At 43.8% G+C, this 12839-nt stretch overlaps 1 protein-coding gene across 9 annotated transcripts in view; it reads left to right on the top strand.

The window, feature by feature from the left end:
- PDE8B (phosphodiesterase 8B) overlaps positions 1-12839 on the top strand; it is a 217432-nt gene that overhangs the window by 68137 nt on the left and 136456 nt on the right. Inside the window, exon 2 of one of the 9 annotated variants that reach the window (XM_070571579.1) lies at positions 5947-6261. The exons of the other annotated variants lie outside the window; for them this stretch is intronic. Coding sequence (XP_070427680.1) covers positions 6226-6261 — 36 coding nt within the window. The 5' untranslated portion in view covers positions 5947-6225. The remainder of the gene's footprint in view (positions 1-5946; positions 6262-12839) is intronic. 9 annotated transcript variants of the gene reach the window in all.

Genomic DNA, 12839 nt, shown 5'->3' with positions numbered 1-12839 from the left:
CTACCAAACATTGGAAATGGAGGCTTCTCCCACTGTCCTCATGCCTTCTCCCATCAGGGGCAGCTCCAGGCAGCCCTTGTCTCTACCACACATGCCCTCGACTCTCCTCAGAACTCTATACCTTCTCTGGTGGCAGCATGTGGAAGCCCATGAGTTTCCTGCTGCAGCTCAGCAAGAATTCTACCTGGGAGGGAGATCCAACTCCTTTCTGCACCTCCACTCTCTTGGGGGAGTTTTCTGGCAGCTACCCTCACTGGGAGGGAGAACGTGCTTGCCCCTTCCCTGCTCTAAGAAGGAGGGAGACCCCATAGTAATCCCTACTAAGCCAATACTGTTTAAACGTTCTTCTTCATTCAGCCAGCAAATCCCCAGGCTTCTGTCAAATAGGCTGGAGGTGGGCGATGAGCTCAGGGTGGTGGCCATGTGTACCCTCATTCTGCAAGTCCTGTGTAGATGAGTCTCTATGATGTCTTGACTCTTATTTCAGCCTTGGCCATTTAATATCTTGTTACGTGTGGAAAAAAGTTTGAGTATACAAATAAAGCTATCATTTATTCTTCATTGTACTAATCAAATGCAAAGGAGTAGCTAATTTGGTTGTTCAGGATTCTTTTGAAGACCTCTACTATGGCAGTAGAAATTTCAGACCTTGCTAAATTAAAAGTATTTCCTGGAAATCAACTCATCAGTTTACCATCTGGTTTGGAAGGGAAGAGGCTTCTTCCTGTAAGGAGCATTTTAAAAAGTGACATTTAAAAATTAGCCACCATTTATGTAAATGCTTCTGGAAAAATTTTAGATATAATTTAGTGATTTGGTAAATTAAGAAATACTAAGCACATCCATGGGTATCAGTTTCATAGTCTGAATATTAATTAATTCCATAATAAAAAATATATTCTCAGACGTTTTATTGATGATTTCCACTGAGGCTCGCTTCTTAATCTAATGTTGGTTCATTTTCCCAAAGTATCCTGTTTCTTTATCAAAAAAGTGAGGAAAAAAATGAAATCATGACTCTTCTAATACTGACTGTAGATGGAGAATCAAATTAGGAACTACTGATCAAGACCACCCTTCGTTTCTGTGGGATCGTGGGGGGACCACTGATTAAGTCTGTTTGAAAGATAGCTGTATTCTGTTGCTTTTCAATGTCCAGAAATAAAAATGGCCTGGCGTCTTTAAAAGTTTAGAAAATGCTAATGGCTTAGAAAAAGTCAGAAGCCATCCTGTTAGAATTCTCCTGTGGAGATGATAAAACCAGCCTGCAGTCCTTACGAAAAGGAACTCGCCGGACGGTACCTAGAGATGCGTTGCTGAGGAATGTCGTCTCCGTGGAGAGGGAAAAGGATATGAGGATGAGGACAGAGCAGCTCTGATCCCTTGGGATCTGCATGTAAGCCCAAGGCCTTTTGAGAAGTGGAAGTGAAAAGGTTGTTAAATGTTTCTCTTTAGTGTAGACCAAGATGGAACTAAGCATTAACTGAGAACAGTTTGGCAAGACTCAGGGAACCACACTTTATTTCTCTGTTTTGCTCTCAATTATGCCATTTTGTTTCCAACTAGTCACTAGCATTTTAACCAAATAGTGTAATTGATAGCTATCAACTAGGCTTTGAGTCCTCCTCCTGCATCAGAGGGTGTCTATCTGTTCATTGCAGGATCCCACTTCTTTCCAGGGGGAGCTGCCCAGATGGTCTGCCAATAGGTTTGTCCTACACACCTAGACCTGTAAAGTGCCAGTGATGCCTAGGAGGGTACCCATGATGTCCCTTCCAAGGGTATGCAAGAGGAAGAAAGACTGTCCTGGTGTCCCTCTGAATCCAGATGTTTGGCTGGGCCCTACGCCTCACTTTTAGAAGTTTACCCAACTTTGCCCTCTGCAGCAAAGGGAATTTTCCATGCGTGGATGCAGACAAGTGTCTTGCATTTGGAGTGAAATCATTTTTATACCTGTGTAATATTTGAGGGAGTTCCTCCACAGGTTGCTGACAGCCTCCTGCTTTCTATTTTTCCTCTCTATATCTTTGCTAAGGATCAAATAAGTTGCACTACACTTTTTGTATGTGGAAAACATTTTTTTTCAAAAATGAGAATACTAGGCATTAAAAATAGTAGCCGGAAACACACATCTTTATTCACTTAAAGTATAAATAGTAATGATATACTTCATATCTATACTGTGGCCAGTTAAGATGGAAAAATCCTGTGTGTGTGGGAATGGCGGTGGAGCTAATGAAAGCATCTGGTGAGAAAAAAGGGCAAAAAAGGCAGAAAATGGAAAGAAATAGGAGGATAGATGGAACAAAGGGGTCACAGAAAGAAAGGGAGAAGAGGCAGCCCCACCTGTTTTTTAACACGTCCTTTAGTGTTAAAGTGATCATTGATCAGATTGACCACGGTCTCCCTGTTTGACTGTTAGGCATAATCAGTATTTTTTTCCAAAAATAGAACCACAAGAGGAAAGCAGATGTCCCTGTCACTTTGCACCCCTGCTGAAATACTGGACAGCTAATTGATGCTGGAGGCATCCTGCTGGTGTTCATTTTTAAAACGCATGATTATGTAAGAGCAGAAATAACAGGGTTGATTACATACTCCTTACACAAAAATCGATTTGCATACTTTCTAGTTGTACCTTATTATCAGGTGTGTATTTGTGTGTCTGTGTCCGGTGTTAGCGCCCACACAACATATATTTCCTGGATTCTATTTAAGTAGTCACCTTGTATTATCTTATTCCATATCTGGGATCAGTGTGCCTCTGGTTTTCTACTTGTGTCTTTGCTGTCCTTGCTGTAGCGTACGGGTGTCAGGAACCCGTCAGGACAGGTCCTCCAGAGGAGGCCAGATGGACCGCAAGGAGACGCTTGATCTCTCCCCAAAATCTGCCTTGCAAACCACCAGTGTTGAGGACCCTCCTCCTTAGGAGTGGGCGCCTGCTCCCTCTGCCGAGGCACTCCCAGCTGATTTCACAAGGGTTAGTGCTCATCAGATTTCATTTCACTTCACATGTGAGGTATTCTCCTCAAGAGAATACTAGATAGAATAGTAATTTTTAAAGGCTCTCCTGGAGACTAATTGAAATGGGCATCGTTGTCATTTCACAGAAATTGACCGAGTTGACTCTAAGACACCGGCTTTGTAGATGGCGTTGTAAGCTTTCACCGAAAGAGAAGCGAAATGGAGAAAACAGAGCAAAATAAGTAGTGGATCATACAGCGGCCATCAGGAGAAGTTTGTTATGATCAGTGGCAACTAGAATAGGGGAAAGTTGGGGGCAGAATACTTCGTGGCTAGAGAAAAGGAAACATTTTTTCTTTGGTGAGTTAAGATTAATGTGAAATTTTATTCAAATGCCGATCTTGCTGTAGGTTAAGTAACATATTCTAATGTCTCAATGTACTTTCCTGGGACATATTTAAGTAAATAAAAACATTTGTTTCTTGGTTGATATTTAAGTGAATAAAGGTTTTTGCTCTTTAGTACTGAGAGCTTTGTGTTCGGTACTGAAATCCTGTTGTACATTCTTGTAAGTAATTTTTCACAGAGAACAAATTTGATTCTTCTCCACTGAAAGACTAAATTACAGGAACCCATCATCCTGCTTCCCTCCCCCACCCATCCAAATAGGGTGATTTGGAAATATGGTAATTAAATTGGCTTTGTGATTTGGTTTATTAAAGGAGGAGGTTTCATCAGGTCATTGCTAAAGGTTCCGAGATTTGCCTTCCCCATTGGTGTCTGAGCACCTGGTATTTGGTGCCATGTAGAGTGACCATATAACTAATTTCCTGATGGGAGTTGTTATTATTACTTGACTTATTTATTATTACTTCTTATAGCAGCTTTATTGAGATTTCATTCACCTACCACACAATTCACTCATTTAAAATGTACAATTCTATGGTAAATTAGTATGTTCCCAGAGTTGTGCAACCATCACCATCATCAATTTTAGAACATTTTCATCACCCCCAAAAGAAACCCCATAGACCCTAGCTATCACTACCCATTTTCTCTCATCACCACCCCAAGCCTCAGAAAAACACAAATTTACTTTCTATCTCTATGAATTTACCTATTCTGGACATTTCATATAAATGGACTCATACAATATGTGGCCTTTTGTGTCTGGTTTCCTTCACTTAGCAGAATGTTTTCATGGTTCATCCATGTTGTAGCATGTGTCAGTACTTCATTCCTTTTTCTGGCTGAATCATATTCCATTGTTGGATATACCACATCTTACTTACCCATTCATCAGTTGATAGACATTTGGGTTGTTTCTGCTTTGGGCTGTTATGAATAATGATGATCTGAACATTCATATACAAGCTCATATGGACATATCCCCCCCAGGAAAGTAAAGATTTATTTTGGTTAGCTTTTAAAAATCCTAGTTTTCATTTCATTGTTCATTCACGTATTGTTATAGTGGAACAAGAGCAATGACAATACACTTCCATTCCGTGAGTTAGTGTGGTTCTTGTTTGCAAGACTGCACAGAGAATCTGGTGCTCGCTCACTGAGGGTCTAAGTTACGTGGACAGATGTGTTCATTTCTCTTGGGTATAAACTAGGAGTGGAATTGCTGGGTCTTATGGTAAGTCTATGTTTAACCTTTTGAGGAACTGCCAGACTGTTTTGCAAAGCAGCTGTACAAATTTTCATTCCCATCAGCCGTGTATGAGTGTTCCAGTATCTCCACATTTTCACCAATACTTGTTATTATCTGTCTTTCTTTTATTATGGTGGGGACAATTTTGAGAGTAAAAGTGAGCACTTACTATTTACATCAGGTGTAAACTGGGTGTGAGTATCCTGAGCCAAACAAGATGTTGATTACTCTAGAACTCTGGGGAAGGGGGTCCTGCTCAGAGTAGCAAAGGAGGGGCAGGTCGGGGGACATTTGGGAGGAATGGAGCCAAGTGCCAGGAAAGTCATAGCAGTTGGAACATTCCACAAGGAGTACACGTCCAGGTTTATCATAATGTCCTGTGGGTAGTTATTACTGTTTCTAATCATCAAACTTACATTTATTTTGAAAGGAATCAAGGCCCTTAAAATCATTGTTACAGGGTACACCATGTTCTCACTCTTAATAGTAAGACACAGCAGTCGATGAGCTTTGTGCCGTAGGTGCGGCACCCTACCCAGGTGAACTGTAAGCCACTTTCTCCAAAACTGGCTCCCAAGAACACATCCGTAACTAGTACTCTCATCAAGCTGTAACTCCTCTCACCATCGATTTTCACCAGCGACGTTCTTTTGACGTTGAAGTGCCTCTCTCTCCTAGGCCTCTCCTGGTTATGCAGGTCGCTGGCTTTCACGTTTTACATATTGTTGTCAACTTACTCCTTTTTTATATTGTTAGTGGCCAGCTGATCGTGTTGTTGTAAGATGCCTTGGGAGGGAGTCTCTAGCCCTCTGAGTGTCCCTAGGGCAGTTGACTTGTCTGTCTAGGAATAGTTCATGGTACCCTTGTGGACTGGCCAGGGTGATGCTGTAGAGAACATCGTCAACGTCTGCTGATCTAGAAACCAAGACATCAGAGATAATCAGTAGTGGTGTCCACACAATGAATGCCTGCTGGCCTTTAATACCCACAAGACGTGTCCATCTAGATGAAGTGATCTGGTGTGTTGACTTTTCTCTATTGACAGAAACTACGTATCAAAATGTTTCCCTTTCTCATTTGCTACCAGAAAGCTCAGAGCTGAGGGTTTTTTTTTTTTTTTTTCTGCACTATGGTAGTAACTAATTCATCAGTGTCTTTAACAATTTCTGTGCTCCTTCCAATTTTTTAAATTGTATTTTTGATTGTCCTAATCTTATGGGTTTTGTAAAACGTTGTAATCCACCTTTGAATTTATTTTGAAAGTTGGAGTATAAATAATTTTTTAAAATTCCCACCCATAAAATATGTCTGTCTTTTCTCTCCAGAATTGTAGGCCTCTTGAAAATCTCCTGATTGGATGTAGTGAAGTGGTACCTTCCCTCTGGGGCCCTCTGCCATGTGGGTCATCCCTTGTTTGTTCATGCTGGGGAGGTGTAAGGAGAGCGGCTCTTTGGGTGTTCTTCCAGAATTTAATTAGAAAAGGCAAAATGCTTGATAAAGAAGCACTTCTCTCAAGATTAAATATCCTGCAGGGAAGATGGGCTCAAGTTTAAACTGCAAGCTCTTCTGAGATAATCCACATTGTCCTCAGTTGAGATGCGTGGATGTGGACCGGTCTCCTCATCTTTTCTAGGGAACAGGTGAGACTGCCTCCTACCTCCTCTGAAACTGGGGGGAGAACTGCCCTGTTCCTCAGGCCTCTCCGAGAGCTCAGCTCAAGCTCTGCCTTGACCGGCTGCTCAGGGGATGGGGGGACATCACCCCATCATGGGCTGTGAGCCTCAGAGGGGCCTCGTGCCTGGGAGTGGCCTCCTGCATGGCTGCGTTGTCCCTGAGGGGAGGAGAAATACGGTTGATCCTCATTATGTGTGGGTTCTGTATTAGAGAATTTGCCTCCTCTCTAAAACTTATTTGTAACCCCCAAATCAATCCTCGCAGTGCTTTTGCAGGCATCTGTGGACGTGGGCAGAACAGTGAAAAATTGGGGTCATCCTCTGTGAATGTCCCCAGCTGAGGCTGGACAGGCCACGCTCTGCCTTCTTGCTTCAGCTCTTACACTGTAAACGTGTCCTTTTCTTGCAGGCTTTCTAGTGTCACGTTTTTCACATTTTCATGCCTTTTTTGGTGATTTCGCTGTTTGGAATGGCCCCCAGGCATTGTGCTGAAGTGCGGTCTAGTGTTCCTAAATGCAAGAAGGCTTCGTGTGCCTTACAGAGAAAACGCGTGTGTCAGATAAGCTTCACTCACACGAGAGGTGTAGTGCTGTTGGCTGTGAGCTCAGTGGTAATGAGTCAACAATATATAGTCAATAAGGTGTCTTTAAACAGAAACACACGTAAAACAAGTTTATGTATTGATCGGTTGACAAAATGTTGTGACCAAGGCTGGCAGGAACCTAACCCTATATCGCGCTGAGGAGCACTGGCTCAGTGCGTGTTAACTCAGTGTTGGCAGTCACCTTGTAGAACAGAACTCTGTAAGGATTGACAACCAGCTGTGTCTCTCTTCCTACCCTCCTAGTTCTTCAAGTTCATAGGACCCTGCCTTCAGCCCTGCAGGATGAAGCAGGAGGCGTATCATGTCTTGGATGTGTTTTCTCTGGAGAATTCCACTTGTCGAATTATGACTATTATATGGTATTGAACTGAGCTTTTAAAAACCTAGTCAAGTCACCTCCGAGGTTTTTGTTCCGAGCATCACACCAACTTCAATCAAATGGAGAACTGGGCCTTTCCTCAGGCTCCTCTCCGTGACGTTACCACAGGGTATAGTAAATGGAAAGGACTTGTTTTCATTTACTGTGTTCATACTGTGGAAAAATACACGTCAAGGCAGAGCTTAGAAGAGAATGATTTATTGGGCGCTGAATTACACAACATTGTAAATCTAGAGAAAATTATTAGTAATAAAACTTAAACTCTGAAAGATTGTAATTAGTGAGCTAATTCCGTGCAAGCGAAATCATTTCACAGTCTCTAACGTAGAGGCCTTTGAATGTGCTGAAAAACAGAGTGTAACATTTGCTTACAAATTTCTGCAGGGCCATTTATCATCTTGGTCTTTATTTTCTTAGTGTTCTCTCTAATGAGTCTCTCTGAATAAGAAAGTTTGGTAGGCATTAAGTAATAATTGTTGCAAAACACTGATGAAAAATAAAACACCGCAATGTGTGTACTCATCATGAGTCTTTGGAAGTTGACTATGGGACTGGATTCCTGCTGTATTCTTTAACCCAGCTGATGCATTTTCCTGCCTTCAGATTTACTTGTTGATCAACCGAGTGGTTCATTCACTTCTTCCCTCTTCCTAGAAATTTAGCACCACTATTAAAAATAGCAGAAAACATTGCACAGTGGGTTCAAGCGAGAGCTTTGGCTCACTTTTGAGTGTGTGGCTCCCTCTCCGCTGTCCTTCCTTGAGCTAGAGGGGGGCTTCCGTGAGCACCCCACCCTGGCAGATCTCCCTGCAGGCGGTGGGACGGGTTCTCTTCTGGAGGCTGAAGCAGGCCGAGTAGCTCCCAGTGTTCCCACCAGGCTCTGAAGCCACTGCCCTGAGCCTCAGCCCACACCGCTCTCGTGCTGCTCCCTGTTCCTGATGCTGATCTGTGCTACGGTTTCTCACGAGCCTCATCAGTCATCCAGTTGGATCCAGTTATCAACTGGATCAAACTGATCCAGTTCCCAGACAATGGGTAGCAATTAAGTCAACTTTCGTAAGGTTTCTTATATGATGTGAAATGATTACAAGAGCAGTCAGAAAAGACAGTTCGAGTGAGAGTAGTGTCTTTAGTGAGCCAGTGAGTTGTCTGCAGGTTGATTGGGAAATTGTTTAGTTTGAGATTAGAATAAGCTGTTTTCTGAAACACATAAGCAATGAGCAGATTCCTTGATGAGGTCTCCTTACAGAACAGAGTGCATTCTCATGCCAAACTAGCTCAGTGATCGTTCTTATTCAGCAGGTGAAGAAGAAAACCCAACCTGGTTGGGGCTGGCCCAGTGTAATAGTGGTTAAGTTCACATGCTCTGCTTCGGCGGCCCAGGGTTCGCAAGTTCGGATCCCAGGCTCAGACCTACACACTGCTCATCAAGCCATATACAAAATAGAGGAAGAGTGGCACAGATTTTAGCTCAGGGACAATCTTCCTCATGAAAAAAAAGAAAGAAAGGAAGAATGAAAGAAAAAGAAAAAACCCAACCTGGCGGAAGGATGACTGGGCAGTAGAAATGGGAGAGGTGGTTTGGCTAAGGGATAGCGACTCCCACTGACCATGAAGCCACCTCATCTGCCTTTGTACTTTCATGTCTCATTTCCTCCTGTGGTCCCTCTTGACCCTCCGCTCCCACCTCTACTTTGTGCCCTCAGCACTGGGGTGAGGTGATGATGGTATTTGCATGAGGGACTCTGGAGCTTCTGAATCTTGCTCTTAATTAGCCACCCCGCTTGAGGAGATCCTCAGGGGACCTGTATGTGTAGAGGGAGTGACAGTTGATGGCTCTTGCTGTTAGACCTTGGCCCCTCATCCAAATGTGGGACCAGGAGAGCTCTGCTGGACCACATGGAGAACTCTTTAGCAGGAGGAAGAGCCAACCAGAGACATCACTTCTCTCTGAGGTGTGTGGCGGGGCTGGCGGGATCCTGGCCCAGGCTTTCTCTGGGAGCAGCTCCAGTTCATGGCCTCACTTACCTTCCCAGCCAGATGGAATTAAGAGGGCTCAGGAGTCACTCAAGAAGTCAAAAATCTTCTTAAAACAGTGCCCTTCCCAGTGTGGAGCAGAGGCTCACCTTTCACTGCTCAGGAATTGTCAACTCTGGGGGACAGCACCATTCATGGAATTCATGAAGTGATGACATTGTGGGAACGTTGGCTAAATTCCCAATAGAAGGGACTCCAAACGGTAAGGGGACGTGCTATAACTACATTTAAATGGCCAGGCCCCACCTGTGTCATGCCTCTTCCTAGGTCACTCCAGTGATGGGCCAGCATTAGCAAGAAGTAAAGGAGAATGACAGTTCATAAGAGACTGTAGGATTTCCCTGTTTTGAGATCAGTGGCGGACACTGAGAGTGTGGTGGGTGGTGGTGTAGATGCGGCAGGCAAAGGCAGATAGAGGAATCTTTCAGATGTCGAGTTGAGCTGTGCAAGAAAGAAGTTAGTGACTGAAGGTCAAAGGGATCGCTTATTTTTTAAGATTTGAAAGATAAATATTTTTGAAGGCAGAGGAGAGAGATTGGAAATATTAGTAAAAGAGGGAATAATGGACAGGGCATAGCCCAGGAGTAGACCAGAAGGAGTGGATCAAGAACAGGTGGAAGGAAGTGAAAGAAAGGACACCGAGGTGGCGCTGGCTGGACGTCCCCAAAGACGCACACTACTGCCAACAAGATCCCCCAATTCTTGAAGGCTGACCAGGCACCAGATGCTTCCTGTACATTCTCATCTTTCACAGCAGCCACTTCACATTTTAAGATGAGAAAACTGGGGCTTAGAGTAGGTTATTCAGGTGGAGCGTGGGGTGAGGGATGTCGATCCAGTCAGCGACTTGCAGAAACTGTTCTACTGGAGTGTTGCTCCTCAAAGTGTGGCCCTCAGAACAGGAGCACCTGGAAGCCTGTTAGAAATGCAGACTCTCAAGTTCCATCCTCAGACCAGCTGAACCAGACCTGCGTTTTCACAAGATCCCCAGGTGGAGTGTGTACATGTGACAGGGTGAGAACCCTGGTCTGCGCCTCTGCCCCCTGCTGTCTCTGAGTTTAGGATGTTGGCTTAGCTCCCTACTGAGGGGGAGGTCAGGGAGCAGGGTGAGGGCAGAGGCTGGATTGGAAGAACAGTCATAGGAATATGATGGGCTGTATTAAGAGAAACTTCTAGAATGTTATGTTACCTGTTAATTCATGCGTGAAGGCTAGACCGGGTAACGGCTTCAAGTAAGTCAATAAAATTGTGCTTTCCAGAGAGAATGCTCAGGTCACCTCAGTTGACCCTGGTCCTTCTAATATTCTCAGCTACCCAGTCTCCCAGGAGTGTCATACCACAGCTGGCTGATCTCTTATCAGAGGACTTGCAGTGCCTTGAACACGTCCTGCTTTTTCATAGCTCAGTGCCCTTGGCGCATGCGGTTCCTTCTCTTTCTTTTTTGTCTGACTTGTCTTTCACAATCTCCATTTGAGAGCTGTCTCTTCTAGAAAGCCTTCCTTGACCACCCTAGCCCCAGTGTGATTTGGGGCCACCACTCTGTGCTCCCAGTTGTCACCCTGCAAGGCCATGGCTGGTACGTGATCTTCAAAGGACTTAGCATGGCGCCTGGCACATAGACAGAGCCCAACAGGCACCAGCGTCTGTCATTAACCCAGGAGCAGGAATAAAGGTAGTCGAAGGCAGAAGAACACTTGGTTGAGAGGGAGTGGCACCATATAAAGGGGGCAGAAATAACCAAAGCTCCCAGCGAGAGTCGTGTTGAAGTGGTGACTGAGTTTTCTGTTCTGGGAAGGGAAGGGTTAGGAGGCAAGAGAGAGGCAGTGGAATGGCTTCAAATGTCTCTGCTTGCCAACGTGGCAGTCGTAAGGTAGGGGGGAAAGAAGGCATCAATTTAAGGAAACTAGCTCCTCCAAATCATTCTACTTTTAGGATAGCTTTGTATTTGTTATAGCTGGTTATGGGAGTTAGGACAAGTTTATGATGGGCAGAGTTTTCTTTTTAGGTTGTAGATATGTCTTTGTGCTATGCTGAAGCCTTTGTGATCAGTGTACTGTATATAGCTCCCACTTACATACGTTTTATAGAACCTGAAGCCTAATTTTATAATTTGTATAGTTATTTTTACAGTTATTGAATCCTTGCTCCTATCCTGTTAATTCTACCTGTAATTTATTTCAAATCAATTTCTTAAACAGGCATGTAATAGCCTATTATATCATTCTTCCTGTGGGGAAATATGATCAAGTTTCTTAATTTAGTTTTTAAAAATTCCCTAAACATCTGTTACCTGGAAAGCACTACAAACAATGCTTTTGAGGGATGCAGTCATGAACCAGAAATTTTCGTTGTCCTTCTGGGAGCTCTCAGCCTAGGAGCAGAGATATCACAGGTAGAAATGACTGTAAACTCCACAGTGTAGGTCAGGCTGTAGAGGGGTGGGATAGCATGTTCACTGAGGGAGAATACTCGCTTTTGGCTGGAAGTGGGAGCAGGGGCTAAAAGCTTCGAGGCAAAGGTGGTGGTTCAACTTGACCTTGAGGTTGGGTCTGGGTTTGAGAAGAAGAAAGAGCAAAAGGCATTCTAGGTGGACAAAATAGTTTATAAAAACTAAATTTTGATCTTCACAAACACATTGTGGTGAAGAGAGAGGACTGCCAGATGGTTCCATCTTTAGACAAGAATCCCCCAAAAGGAGGAACATTTAATGGATGCTAATGTTTAGGCACGTGAATATTATCTTGCACAATCCTCACAAAAACCCAGTGAGGTAGGAAGTTGTTATTGTCCCCATCAACAGGTAAAGAAACTGAGTTCAGAGAAGTTAATCATTTTGCTCAAGGTCGCGTAGCTAGAAGGTAGCAGGGCTGGGATTCAAACATAGATCTATCTGATTCCAAAGCTTGTGCTCTTTCCACCACTTCCTGCTGCCTTCCTGTGGACCCATCCCCAGACTGGCAATCATTCATTCCGTCGGTCCACAAATGTTTTCTGAGTATCTGACTGTCCCAGGCACTGTGCTAGGCAGTGTGGATGCCACTACAGTTGTCGTCTCTGGGCCATGCAGCCATGCTGTGCCATGTTCCCTGCTGTATGTATGGGACAAATGGAGAAACAAATTACACCTTGACATTTCTGGGGCATTAAGCTTTCCAACTAAGTGTAAATTTAGAGGATTAATTTGCTTCATTGATTTCATCAAATATCTTAATTGATTACCCTCATCAAATATTAGAAAAGGCACAGTGCTGAGAAATAGTAGATGGAAAAATAGAGACTATTTAGATGTCGTAGCTGGAAGATCTACAACTTAAATATTTTATGAGGACATCAGTCTTAGGATGTTAGCAGTTGATAGACCTGAGTGCCAAGAGCATACTCACCCAAGCCTTGCAGAATGTGATGCCCATAATGTCTATGCACATGTCTCAGAGACAGAGGGAGGGAGAGGGAGTCTGTTGACAACCAGGTGAAATTACGTGGTCGTAAATTTAATCTACTGGCCTACTTTTTTTTTAATTGAGG

Source organism: Equus przewalskii, chromosome 13, assembly GCF_037783145.1.
Source record: "Equus przewalskii isolate Varuska chromosome 13, EquPr2, whole genome shotgun sequence".
Taxonomy (NCBI): domain Eukaryota; kingdom Metazoa; phylum Chordata; class Mammalia; order Perissodactyla; family Equidae; genus Equus; species Equus przewalskii.
The sequence above is the reverse complement of the archived record's forward strand: the minus strand, read 5'-3'. Positions and strand labels throughout refer to the sequence as shown.